Here is a 14,151-nt window from a genome sequence, read left to right as displayed (position 1 = left end):
AATGGATAATGTTTGCAACAGGAGTTGGCATTTAGATTAGCCCATTGAGAGCTTGTCCTATAGTTGAAGTCACAGTGTTGGGAAGGCTGTGATATTGCCAACATAGAAATTTTCTTCCTTCAATCATCCTTCACCATTTTTAGGATTAGTGACTTATCCAGTTTCCTGGCAGTCATATTAAAGCCCCAGCCAATTACATCAGAAACCTACCATTGGGCCCACAGAAATTCCAAACCAAAGTAATTTTTCAAAATAAACATTTGCTATTAAAACATGTTATATGTTCCAACTATTCAATAATTTTGAAGTGACAACAACAATTTAAGTCAGGAGGACAATTAATATATTTATTTATGGTTGTTTTATCTTATCAAGTTCCTCCTATCATTTCATGTCTGTATTAGATGCCAGCTCCTTGTATGGAGATAGGCCTCCCCCGACTTTGCTCATGAAGCATATATTAGGGAAATGCCTCGTTGCAGTTCCTGGACACTGACCAACTTCTTCTCATGAGAGTGCAGCTGACATTGGGAGTTTACTCATTCCATAATCTGAACACTACACCATGACTTTTACCATTTGTTTTTAATTGGACCTTTTATTTTCATTGCTTAAGGAAGTACGCACCTAATTAAATCATCAGATTCAATTACCTGGCTGTGGTTCCTCATAAAACCTTTTTTAATACACACATTTATTGTCTTCATGCATTTCATTAAGCCTATGCTAAATAATGTCCCTCCCTCTAGATTTCCCCAGATGCTCCTGCCAACCATGTGTCATTCCACCCACAGTGCTTCATTCCAAAGTTCCTCTTTTCACACAGAACAAAAATTAAAAATCTCCTCAGAAGTGCTGCGGTCTCCACACATGCAGTCATAGATTTCTGTCTCAGTTCATGCCCAAGAAACGGAGAAGAATGTTGACAAAATTATTCTACATGTTCCGGGTAATGAATTGTGTTTGGTTCCACTTACTGCTAGTAAGTTGCATTTATTATTTACTTTTCATCATTTCTCATCTTTCTTGTTTGCTCAACTATTCTAGTTTCTGGAAATAGATGGATTAACATGGTGTTCTGATTCTGGAACCAGTGTTCAAATTCAATCTGCACTATTAAGTCTCCCATGTCTCTGATGGTTTCTTTATTAACATTTTATCTAAATCTGCCATTAATTGTTCTTTTACAATTATGGGTCCATTTTCAGTTCCATCCAGCTGTGAATTAATCCATATTACACAGGATGAGAAAGCTCTTTAAGAAACATTAACAATCTATGTGTTGACCATCTGTTTCACTTTAGGACGAAACAACACTTATATAACATTCCCTTGGGAGACTAAATAGTTGAGGTTAAAGTCTGTGAAAAGAACAGAGTCTCTGTTATTCTTTTTATATGTTACCAAATAAATACTGAACTGTACCAGTATATGTTTAGAAACCGTTTAATCCTCGTACTAATTTATTTTTATTCATTAAAGGATGGTAGACATTGCCGGCAATTATCCATCATTAATCAAACTTTACTAAAGATGGTCACCATCTTTCCCAGAAGTCTAAATTCAGCTGGTGAGGCCAGAGAGGCAGGAGGGGAAGGAGTTGGTTGTTTCAGAGGACATTGGTGAACCGGCTGGGCCTTTTCGTGAGCAACATTGCTGGAGCTAGTTTTTGATTTCCAGATTTATTAAGCTAAGTGAATTTAGATTCTCAAACTTCCCTGATGGAATTTGAACAATTATCTTAAAATCTTCAGTCTATACTCCTGGGTTCTAGTACAGTAACAAACACATTTCACTGTTCTCACTTGGTATTTAACGGAAAGAATACACATTTATATGCAGAAATGTGTACTTATAATTAAGGGCTTCTAGTGATAAATTATCAATCATTGAATTGGTTGCCAATACAAATGGATATTTCCAGCTGCTGTGCTAGAAGATACAGTACCTTTGCAAACTAATGGTTCAGTAGAAGAAAAATTATTTTGGAGCCACAAGGATTGGCTCTGGGTGACAAAATGGAATCATATTCCATGCTGCACAATTCTGCGTCAGAATGCTCTATTTTCATCATTACAGTTTTTACTCTTTCTACTCAAAGGATAAAATTCCACAGGAGCTGTTTTTAATGAATAGACTTGGTACAATTATTTGAGTATCCCTGTGTTAAGCTGGCCTGTTATAGTTTCAGGTATTTATATTACACTGAATGCATACATTGATTTCCCCTCAATAAAGAAGGCAAAGTATGTTACATATACTGTAGGTATTTGCCAGAGAACATAAATGTCGAGAATTCTAGAGTGGTTAAGAAGTTCCTTGTTAGCTTGTACTTTTTTGATCAGAAACAGACTTTACTGTAACTACTTCCCTTTTGCCACAATAGGGGGAAATTGTTGCTTCATTTTTTTAAAAAATGCCCAGATCTGATTATGGCTTCCATTAGAAAGACTAGATAGAACATTGTGTGTGTAAAGCAGATGATCACATCTCTCAGTAACTCCATTGGCTGTATTTTGTTGTTAGCGTGGCCGTACTGTTAGCAGTGTTCATATTGATATTTGAGTCTAATACCCAATTCAAGTAACTACACAAATATAATTAAATACATAAATCAGGTGATTCCCAGATTATAGAAATAGTTTTTATAATAATCTCTCTATAAAAATGGAAATTTCTGGAAGGACCCAGGAAGTCAAGTAGGCATCAATGGGGAGAGAAACAGAGTTGACATTTTAGGTTCAGGACCCTTTAATTCACATAAAAAATGTTTGCTAGAGTTCCTGGTCGAGATGCTGAATCAGTAAATTAATGACTCTTCAATGTCATTGGTTAAGGAGATGCTCAGTTCTAGCTTTCTTCATATAGATGCCAGAAACCCTTTAGAGGGAGGCATGAACTTGGACAGGAATTTCCACTACCAAAGCCCACAGAAAGCCAACGGCCAAGAGCAAGTCTTACAAGAGGCTGGTTCTGCTTGTTTGCCATTGGCCACAAAACTCTACTCAAGGGGTTACTTTGAATCTATAGGTGAAGGGTCTGAACCCAAAACACAAACTGAGCATTTCCCTCCACAGATGCTGCCCGACCTACCAAGTTCCTCCAGCAGTTTCTCTTTTACGTTTTGAATCTTTAGTTGATTTGCAACAACCATCAACAACCATTTAAACGTAACGGTAGCTTGTGAATGACATTGACATGAAGAATGGCTTCCTCATTAGTTCTTTGTTTATGTTTGAATACACAAAATGAATAATATCTATTCTGGTCAGTACCCCAATATATAGTCTCAAATATAGTCTCAGAACCAGCCTCTTGTAAGACTTGCTCTTGTACTCACCTCCCTCACTCTCCTACACACCAACTATTCCCCCAACACCCCCCCCCCACACACACACTTGAAATTGTGTGTCCTTTTGACTGTATTTTGAAAGGTGGTGAATTTCAGGGGTTTTTTTTTTTGCTTTCAATGATGTGGATAACCAGATTGTTGAAATCCGTGTTTGAAATTTCCACTAAAAGTCTAAATCATTAACAAAAATAAATATATGATATAATTGCAATTATCTTTTAATCTGAGAAGTAAACTATATTTCAGCAGATTTACTTGCTGCTCCTCATATGAAAATTCAGCAAGTATTTTGACATAATACAACAGAGGGGTTTAAAGAGCAAATTCCATAAACACTGTTTTTAAAACTGAAATTGGTAAGCTGAACTGATGCAACCATGGCAACATCATCAAAACTCTTTACCACTAACTAGATCTATAACAAATCTGACTCAATGCCACGTCAAGGCAGTCCTTCAGATTTTGCCTGTGGGAATAGCCATCTGTTTCCAGGCAGACAAGGACTTGAATAAACTTTCACAGGGTAGATTGTTAAAACTCTGCTAGATGGACTTACAATTTTCTTTCCCCTATCATTTTCTCCTCTCCTCTCCTCTCCTGAAGTTCTGACACCTATTGGAGAAGTTTCGTAGGCATTTTACCCAAATGCCCCTTTACTGTGGCTGTGCCTCACTTTAGGATTTAGCAGGCAAATAAACCTGGTGATCCTTTTTGTCTCTTACATATTTCTTACCAGCTGATTCCATTAGGTAGCAATCAGAAGCGGTAAACCTTCCCCATTCCTTCCCCGCTATCTGTCTGGGTCTGGAGAGGCTAAGCAAATGCAAGTGATCCTATTCAGCATGTGCAAACTCACTCACCAGCACTGCCAGACAAGCTGTTTTAGTGATTCAGGAGAAAGCTATCATTGGACATACAACATAGAACATCAAACCTAGAACAAGCCGTACAGCTACAATGCTTGTGCCAACTAAATGATCCGATTTGCCTGCACGTGATCTATATCCATCCATCCCACGCCTGTCGAAATGCCTCTTGACTGTTTCTGTCAGATCTGCTGCCACCACCTTCTCTAACAGTGTGATCTACGCATCTAGCAACCTCTGTAAACAAAACACTTGCCTCATAAATCTCCTTTAAACTTTCTTTGTCTCACCTTAAAGCTGTGTCCTATGTATTTGACATCTCTACCCTAGGGAAAAGGCTCTGACCATCGATTATACCTGTGCCTCCTATTATAACATACACTTCCATCAGGTCACCCCTGAACCTCCAGTGTTCCAGGAAGTCACTCTAAGTTTATCAAAGCTCTCCTAATACTCTCTCCTTGATCGCCCAATCTACCTCACTCTGGCCCTTGCTCCTTACTAGCCTACATGCATTCGACTTTCTTTGTAACTAGAACATGGTATTCTGCATTTAGTTTTCCTCTTAACAATCTTGACGTGTTTATGCACAGAACGATCGGTCTGGAAGGCGCACAGACAAAAATCTTTTCACTGTATTTCAGTACATGTGACAAGAAGAAACAAATACCAATTTTGGCAACATCCTAGTGAACCTCTTCCATACGCTCTCCAAAGCCTCCACATTCTTCCTATGATGTGGCAACCAAGACTGCTCACAGTACTCCGAATGCGGCCTAACAAAAATGTTATACAACTCCAAGCTTTCTACTCAGTGTCCCAAACTATGAAGGCAAGTATGTCAAATGCCTTCCATACCACCCTACCTACATGTACTGTCACTTTTAGGGAGCTATGGACTTGCACCAATGTGCATCAATGCTCCTAAGAGTCCTGCCATTCAAAGCATGCTTTCCTATCCAGTGTATGGCCTTAAGAGGGATAGGTGTGACAGAGACTGGAAGGTGATGGATGGAACCAGACTGGAGAGGGGTGGGGGCAGGCTATGGTAGTCAAAAATCATGTAGGCAAAGGAAGAAACACATATGAGGTCTCCAACTATTGCAGAGGAGAAACCTCATTTCAGGATGGAGGAGGACATTTCAGAGGGATCTTGGGGTCCGAGTCCATAGGACACTCAAAGCTGCTGCGCAGGTTGACTCTGTGGTTAAGAAGGCATACGATGCATTGGCCTTCATCAACCATGGGATTGAGTTTAGGGGCCAAGAGGTAAGGTTGCAGCTATATTAGACCCTGGTCAGACCCCAATTGGAGTACTGTGATCAGTTCTGGTCACTTCACTACGGGAAGGATGTGGAAACTATAGAAAGGGTGCAGAGGAGATTTACAAGGATGTTGCCTGGATTGGGGAGCATGCCTTATGAGAATAGGTTGAGTAAACTTGGCCTTTTTTTCCTTGGAGCGACAGAGGATTAGAGGTGTATAAGATGATGAGAGGCATTGATTGTGTGGATAGTCGGAGGCTTTCTCCCAGGGCTGAAATGGCTAACATGAGAGGGCACAGTTTTAAGGTGCTTGGAAGTAGGTACAGAGGAGATGTCAAGGGTTTTTACGCAGAGATTGGTGACTGCGTGGAATAGGTTGCCAGCAACTGTGGTGGAGGCAGATATGATAGGGGCTTTTAAGAGAGTCCTGGACTAGTACATGGAGCTCAGAAAAATAGAGGGCTATGGGTAACCCTAGGTAATTTCAAGAGTATGGACATGTTCCAAACAGATTTGTGGGCCGAAGGGCCCGTATTGTGTTGTAGGTTTTTTATGTTTTTATGTCTTTATTTCAGAGGTTATAGAACAGAAGGCCTCACCTTGAAAACAAATGAAGCACAGTTGATAAAATTGGGGAAATGGGACAGCGTCCTTGCAGGAGGCAGGGTGTGAGCAGGTGTAGTTGTTTAGAGAAGATGTCATTGGCATGTCTGTCTCCTGTGATGGAGACAGAGAGGTCCAGAAAAGGAAAAAAGTGTCAAAGATAGTCCAGGTGAACTTGAAGGCAGGGCGAAGCTGTCGACATTGTTGAGGCTCTACACAGGCGCAGATTGTAAGGGGGTTAGGAAGATGCCTGCCCATTCATATTCAGCTTCATTCACTAAAGGTAGATGACAATTTCTGTTGACAGAGGACATGTAACCACAAGGATGCTGCCAAATATGTACTTGGACACATCTGACATGTTGACATGACAGTGAGATGAACGGCAAGTCATGGTACGCCGATCTGTCTCTTAGCCTCCAATTCCCCAAGAGTCTTTTCTGTGACTTTTCCAGTGGAGCTACTTGTTACGTCGAGAGAGGTAACAAGTCTATGAATATGATTTGAAATGACCTGTGCTGCAAAATAGAGACATAGAAAACTACAGCACAGAAACAGGCTGTCTGGCCCATGCCAATCTATTTAAACTGCCTCATCCCAATGCCCTCCATGTACCTATCCAAACATAGAAAACATAGAAACATAGAAAATAGGTGCAGGAGTAGGCCATTCAGCCCTTCGAGCCTGCACCGTCATTCAGTATGATCATGGCTGAACATCCAACTCAGAACCCTGTACCAGCCTTCCCTCCATACCCCCTGATCCCTTTAGCCACAAGAGCCATATCTAACTCCCTCTTAAATATAGCCAATGAACTGGCCTCAACTGTTTCCTGTGGCAGAGAATTCCACAGATTCACCACTCTCCGTGTGAAGAAGATTTTCCTAATCTCGGTCCTAAAAGGCTTCCCCTTTATCCTCAAACTGTGACCCCTCGTTCTGGACTTCCCCAACATTGGGAACAATCTTCCTGCATCTAGTCTGTCCAATCCCTTTAGGATTTTATACGTTTCAATAAGATCCCTCCTTTATCTTCTAAATTCCAACAAGTATAAGCCTAGTTCATCCAGTCTTTCATCATATGAAAGTCCTGCCATCCCAGGAATCAATCTGGTGAACCTTCTTTGTACTCCCTCTATGGCAAGGATGTCTTTCCTCAGATTAGGGGACCAAAACTGCACACAATACTCCAGGTGTGGTCTCACCAAGGCCTTGTACAACTGCAGTAGTACCTCCCTGCTCCTGTACTCGAATCCTCTTGCTATAAGTGCCAGCATACCATTCGCCTTTTTCACCGCCTGCTGTACCTGCATGCCCACTTTCAATGACTGGTATATAATGACACCCAGGTCTCGTTGCACCTCCCCTTTTCCTAATCGGCCATCATTCAGATAATAATCTGTTTTCCTGTTTTTGCCACCAAGGTGGATAACTTAACATTTATCCACATTAAATTGTATCTGCCATGAATTTGCCCACTCACCTAACCTATCCAAGTCACCCTGCATCCTCTTAGCATCCTCCTCACAGCTAACACTGCCGCCCAGCTTCGTGTCATCCGCAAACTTGGAGGTGCTGCACTTAATTCCCTCAAACAAGTCATTTAAACTTCTCTTAAATGTTGAAATCAACCCCACTTCCACCACTTCCATTGGCACCTGCTTTCTCACTCACACCACCCTAAGTGAAGAAGTACCCCCTCATGTTCCCCTTAAGCATTTCACCTTTAACCCTTAACATATGACCTCTAGTTTTAGTCTAACCTAACCTCAGTGGAAAAGCATACTTGCATTTGTCCTATCTATACTGATAATTTAGTGCACCTCTATCAAATCTCTCCTCAATCTTCTACGTTCTGGGAAACAAAGTCCTAACCGCAACATCCTTGTAAATTTTCTCTGCACTCTTTCAATTTTATTTAGATTCTTCCTGTAGATAGGTGACCAAAACTGCACCAAAACTCCAGGTTACATCTCACCAACAGCATCAACATAACCCCCCAACTCCTGTGCTCAATACTTTGAGTTATGAAGGTCAATGTGTCAAAAGCTTCTTTTACAAACCTATCCAGCTGTGAAACCACTTTCAAGGAAATATGGTTCTGTATTCCCAGATTCCTTTGTTCTACTACTCTCCTAAGTAACCTACCACTCACCATTTAGGACCTACCCCGCTGGTCCTCCCAAAGTATAACACCTCCAGCTTCTCCACATTAAATTCCCTCTACCATTATTCAGCACATTTTTTCAGCAGGTCCAGATCCCACTGTGAGCTTTGATAGACTTCCTCACTATGCACTACATGGCCAATCTTCGTGTCATCTGTACCTCTTCCAGTTTACCACCTTACCATCTGGTTGTTGATATAAATGACAAACAACCACAGACCCAGCTTTGATCCCTGCCGCACTCCACTAGTTACAGGCCTCCAGTCAGAGAAGCAAATATCTACTACCCCTCTCTGACTGCTTCCATGAAGCCAATGTCTAATCCTATTTACTACACCTTGGATGCCAAGTTCTGCCAACCTTCTTGACCAACCTTCAATATAGGACCTTGTCAGAGGCCTTGCTAAAATCCATGTAGATAACATCCACTACCTTGCATTCATCAACTTGCCTGGAAGCATCTTTGAAGGACAAGAACTCTTTCAGATTAGTTCGACATGACTTACTTCACACAAAGCCATATTGACTATACTGACTCAGTCCCTGTCTACCCAAATACTTGTATATCTGATTTGTTAGAATATGGTCCAAAAACTTTTCCACTGCTGATGATAGGCTCAACAGCCTATAATTTCCAGCTTATTTTTAGTGCCTTTCTTTAACAACAGAGCAACGTTAGCTGTCTTCCAAGCCTCCAGCACCTCACCCAGAGCTAAGGATGTTTTAAATGTTTCTGCAATAGCCCCCCAAAAGGTCCAAGGGAACACCTGGTTTGGCCCTGGGGTTTTATCCACTATAATTTGTCTCAAGACAGCAAAGACCTCCTCCTCTATAGTCTGTATAGAGTCTATGACCTCACTGCTGCTTTGTGTCCATTTACAAATAAACACAGATACAAAAAATTCACTTAAGTTGTCCCACAGCTCTTTCCATTCCATGCATAGATTACCACTCTGATATTCCAGAGGACCAATTTTGTCCTTTCCTATCCTTCTGCTCTTAATATATCTGTAGAAGCCCTTGGGATTCTCCTTGACATTGCCTACTAGAGAAACTTCATGTATTCTTTTAGCCCTTCTGATTTACCTCTTAAGTGTTCTCTTGCATTTTAGTGCTCCTCAAGTACTTCATTTGTTCCAATCTGCCTATACCTGCTATGCTCTTGCTTCCTTATCTTAACCAGGGCCTCAAGATCTCTTGAAAACCAAGGTTCCCTAAAGCTGTTGACCTTGCCTTTTATTCTGACAGAAACTTATAAACTCTGTGCTCTCAAAGTTTCACTTTTGAAGACCTCCCACTTACCAAGTACACCTTTGCCAGAAAACCACCTGTCCCAATCCATACTTGCCAGATCCTTTCTGAAACATCAAAATTGGTCTTTCTTCAATTTGGAATCTCAACCCAAGAACCAGAATCCTTTTCGTAAATACCCTGAAAATTAGACCATAAGACATAGGAGCAGAATTAAGCCATTTGGCTCATCGAGTCTGCTCCAGCATTCAATCATGGCTGATCCTTTTTTAATCTCCTCCTCAACCCCAGTTCCTAGCCTTCTCCCCGTAACCTTTGATGCCATGTCCAATCAAGAACCTATCAATCTCTGCCTTAAATACACCCAACGACCTGGCTCCACAGCTGCATGTGGCAACATTTTCCACAAATTCACCACCCTTTGGCCAAAGGAATTTCTCCACATCTCTGTTTTAAAGGGCGCTCCTCTGTCTTGAGGTTGTGCCCTCTTGTTCTAGACTCTCCCACCATGGGAAACATCCTTCCTACATCTACCTTGTCTAGGTCTTTCAACATTCAAAAGATTTCAATGAGATAACCCCTCATCCTTCTGAATTCCAGCGAGTACAGACACAGAGCCATCAAACGTTCTTCGTATGATAACCCTTTCGTTCCTGGAATCATCGTTGTGAACCTCCTCTGGACCCTCTCAAACGCCAGCACACCTTTTCTAAGATGAGGGGCCCAAAGCCGTTTGCAATACTCAAGGTGAGGCCTCACCAGTGCCTTATAAAGCCTCAGCATCACATCTTTGCTCTTGTATTCTAGACCTCTTGAAATGAATGCTAACATGGCATTGGCCTTCCTCATCGCTGATTCAACCTGTAAATTAACCTCCAGGGTGTTCTGCACAAAGAATCCCAAGTACCTCTGTATCTCAGATTCCTGGATTTTCTCCCTCTTTTGGAAAATGGTCCACACATTTATTTCTACTACCAAAGTGTATGACCATGCATTTCCCAACATTGCATCACTGTCTGGTATGGAGGGGCTGCTGCACAGGACAAAAAGAAGCTGCAGAAGGTTGTATATCTCATCAGCTCTATCTTGGGCACTAGCCTACAAAGCACCCAGGACATCTTTAGGGAACGGTGTCTCAGAAAGGCAGCGTCCATTATTAAGGACCTCCAGCACCCAGGGCATGCCCTTTTCTCACTGTTACCATCAGGTAGGAGGTACAGAAGCCTGAAGGCACACACTCAGCGATACAGGAACAGTTTCTTCCCCTTTACCATCCGATTTCTAAATGGACATTGAACCCTTGGACACTACCTCACTTTTTTAATATACAGTATTTCTGTTTTTACACAATTTTTTAAAAATCTATTCAATATACGTAATTGATTTACTTGTTTATTTATTATGTTTTATTTTATTTTTTTTCTCTTTCTCTCTACTAGATTATGTATTACATTGAACTGCTGCTGCTAAGTTAACAAATTTCACATCACACGCCGGTGATAATAAGCCTGATTCTGATTCTGATTCTGACTTTCTTGCCCATTCTCCTAATCTGTCTAAATCTTTCTGCATCCTACCTAGTTCAACACTACCTCATCCTCCACCAGTCTTTGTGTCATCTGCAAGCTGGCAACAAAGCCATCTATTCCATCATCTAAATCATTTATATACAGCATAAAAAGAAGTGGTCCCAACACTGACCCCTGCAGAATACCACCAGTCACTGGCAGCCAATCAGGAAAGGATCCTTTTATTCCCACTCACTGCCTCCTACCAATCAGCCAATGCTCTAACCACGTTAGTAACTTTCTTGTAATACCATGTGCTCTTAATTTAGTAAACAGCCTCATATGTGGCACCTTGCCAAAGGCCTTCTGAAAGTCCAAATATACGACATCTACTACATCCCCTTTATCTATCCTACTTGTAATCTCCTCAAAGAATTCCAACAGTTTCATCAGGCAGGATTTTTCCTGATGGAAACCATGCTGACTTTGTACTATCTTGTCCTGTGTCATCAAGTACCCTATAACCTCATCCTTAACAATTGACACCAACATCTTCCCAACCACTGAGGTCAGGATAACTGGTCTATAATTTCCTTTCTGCTGCCTTCCTCCTTTTTTAAAGAGTGGAGTGATATTTGCAATTGTCCAGTCCTCTGGCACCATGCCAGAGTCCAATGATTTCTGAAAGATTATTTCTAATGCTACCACAATCTCTAACACTATCTCTTTCAGAACCCTAGGATGTAGTTCATCTGTTCCAGGTGATTTGTGTACCTTTAGGTCTTTCAGATTTTTGAGCACCTTCTCTCTTGTAATAGTAACTGCACTCACTTCTCTTCTCTACTAGTGCCCTCCACAGTGAAGATAGATGCAAAATATTCATTTTGTTCATCAGCCATCTCCTTCTCCCCCATTATTACTCCACCAACTAGGCCTCAGCTCATCACTCTGCAACTGGGTCCTGAATTTCTTGTCAGAGTGTTCGCAGGCAGTGAGACTGGGCCCTTACCTGTTCTCCACTACTATCCTGAACACTGGTATACCACAAGGTTGTGTATTGAGTCCCATACTCTACTCCCTCTTCACTTACGACTGTGTATCTGCATTTAACACCAACACCATAGTTAAATTCACAGATGACACAACAGTGATCGGGCTGATCTCCAAAAGAGACAAATCAGCATATAGAGCGGAGGTACAGAACTTGGTGAGCTGGTGCTCAGAGAACAACTTGTCCCTTAATACAGCAAAGACTAAGGAGCTAATTATCAACTTTGGAAAGTCACGGGATGACGAGTACGCTCCAGTCTACATTAACGGAGACATAGTGGACAGAGTGTCCAGTTTCAGGTTTCTGGGAATACACATCTCAGAAGACCTTACACGGTGCACTAACACTACAACAATAATTAAGAAAGCACAGCAACGCTTGTTTTTCCTCAGGACGCTGAAGAAAGCTGGTCTACCTGAACAGATGCTGGTGACTTTTTATCGTTGCACCATAGAGAGCACCTTAACATACTGCATCTCTGTGTGGTACCTAAGTTGTACAGCAACTGATAGGAAAGCACTTCATCGCGATGTCTCTAGCGCACAGAAGATCATTGGGACACAGCTCCCAGCCCTGGAGGACACCTACAGCTCTCGCTGCCTAAGGAAAGCTACAAGCATCTGTGAGGACAATACACACCCATGCAATTATTTGTTTGAACTTCTTCCATCTAGCAGACATTATAAGACTTTCTATGCCCGCACTTCTAGACTGAAAAATAGCTTTTTTCCCCAGAGCTATAATTGCTCTGAACCAATTGATCAAGCATCATCCATGAATTTGTTATATTGCTACTTTTAATCCTGGTTTTATGGCCGTCATGCATCTGAGTCGTGCTTTTGTACTGCTGGACATTGCTTGTACTGGCTGGTTACTTGATTTTATCTATTGTTTATTTTATTTGTTGTTTGAGCATTGAGTATGAGAGTTGCTTTATTGGTGCATGACAAATTGTACTATGCAATGACAATAAAGATATTTCATTTCATTTCATTTCATTATTCCTCTTGCCTCATTTTCTAGCAGTCCTATATCCACTCTCATTTCTCTTTTATTTTTAACATACTTGAAAAAACTTCTACTATCCACTTTGATATTATTTGCTAGCTTGCTTTTATATTTCCTCTTTTCCCTTCTAATGATTTTTTTAGTTGCTGTCCGCAGGTTTTTAAAAATTTCCCCATCCTTTATCTTCCCATTGATTTTTGCTTTGTTGTATGCCCTTTCCTTTGCTTTTACAATGGCTTTGACTTCCCTTGTCAGCCATGGTTGTACTACTTTACATTTGAATATTTCTTCATTTTTGGAATACATGTGTCCTGCACCTTCCTTATTTTCCCCAGAAACGCACGCCATTGCTGCTCTGCTGACATCCCTGCCAGCAGCTCCTTCCAGTTTACTTTGGCCAACTCCTCTCTCATACCATTGTAATTTCCCTTACTCCATTATGGCATTATAATCACTAAATGCAAAGTTTTCCCATACACAAACATCTGTCACCTGCCCTGTTTCATTTCCTAATAGGAGATCGCGTATCACACGCTCTCTAGTTGGGACTTCCATGTACTGATTAAGGAAACTTTTGTGAACGCATTTGACAAACTCTTTCACATCCATCCATTTTACTGTATAGGAGTAACAGTCAATATTTTGAAAGATAAAATCTCCTATCACAACCTTATGTTTCTTGCAACAGTCTGCAATTTCTCTCCAAGTTTGCTCCTCTAAATCCATGGATTGTTGGGTGGTCTATAATTAATTCAATTAACACAGTTTGAGAGGGAGAAGCTAAACTCAGACGTATCAGTATTACAGTGGAGTAAAGAGAATTACAGAGGTATGAGAGAGGAGCTGGCCAAAGTTGATTGGAAAGTCACACTGGTAGAGCAGCCAACAACAGGAATTCTGCAGATGCTGGAAATTCAAGCAACACACATCAAAGTTGCTGGTGAATGCAGCAGGCCAGGCAGCATCTGTAGGAAGAGGTGCAGTCGACGTTTCAGGCCGAGACCCTTCGTCAGGACTCGGCCAGGCAGCATCTGTAGGAAGAGGTGCAGTCGACGTTTCAGGCCGAGACCCTTCATCAGGA

The 14,151-nt window shown here is 41.3% G+C and overlaps 1 protein-coding gene across 1 annotated transcript in view; it reads left to right on the top strand.

Moving 5' to 3' along the window:
* Window positions 1-866: 866 nt before the first annotated feature.
* The window catches only part of LOC140195997 (uncharacterized), a 54,513-nt gene continuing 41,228 nt past the window's right edge, over window positions 867-14,151 (top strand). The window contains exon 1 of the mRNA XM_072254685.1: window positions 867-982. Coding sequence (XP_072110786.1) covers window positions 899-982 — 84 coding nt within the window. The 5' untranslated portion in view covers window positions 867-898. The remainder of the gene's footprint in view (window positions 983-14,151) is intronic.

The sequence above is a fragment of the Mobula birostris genome, chromosome 4, assembly GCF_030028105.1.
Source record: "Mobula birostris isolate sMobBir1 chromosome 4, sMobBir1.hap1, whole genome shotgun sequence".
Taxonomy (NCBI): Eukaryota; Metazoa; Chordata; class Chondrichthyes; order Myliobatiformes; family Myliobatidae; genus Mobula; species Mobula birostris.
The sequence above is the reverse complement of the archived record's forward strand: the minus strand, read 5'-3'. Positions and strand labels throughout refer to the sequence as shown.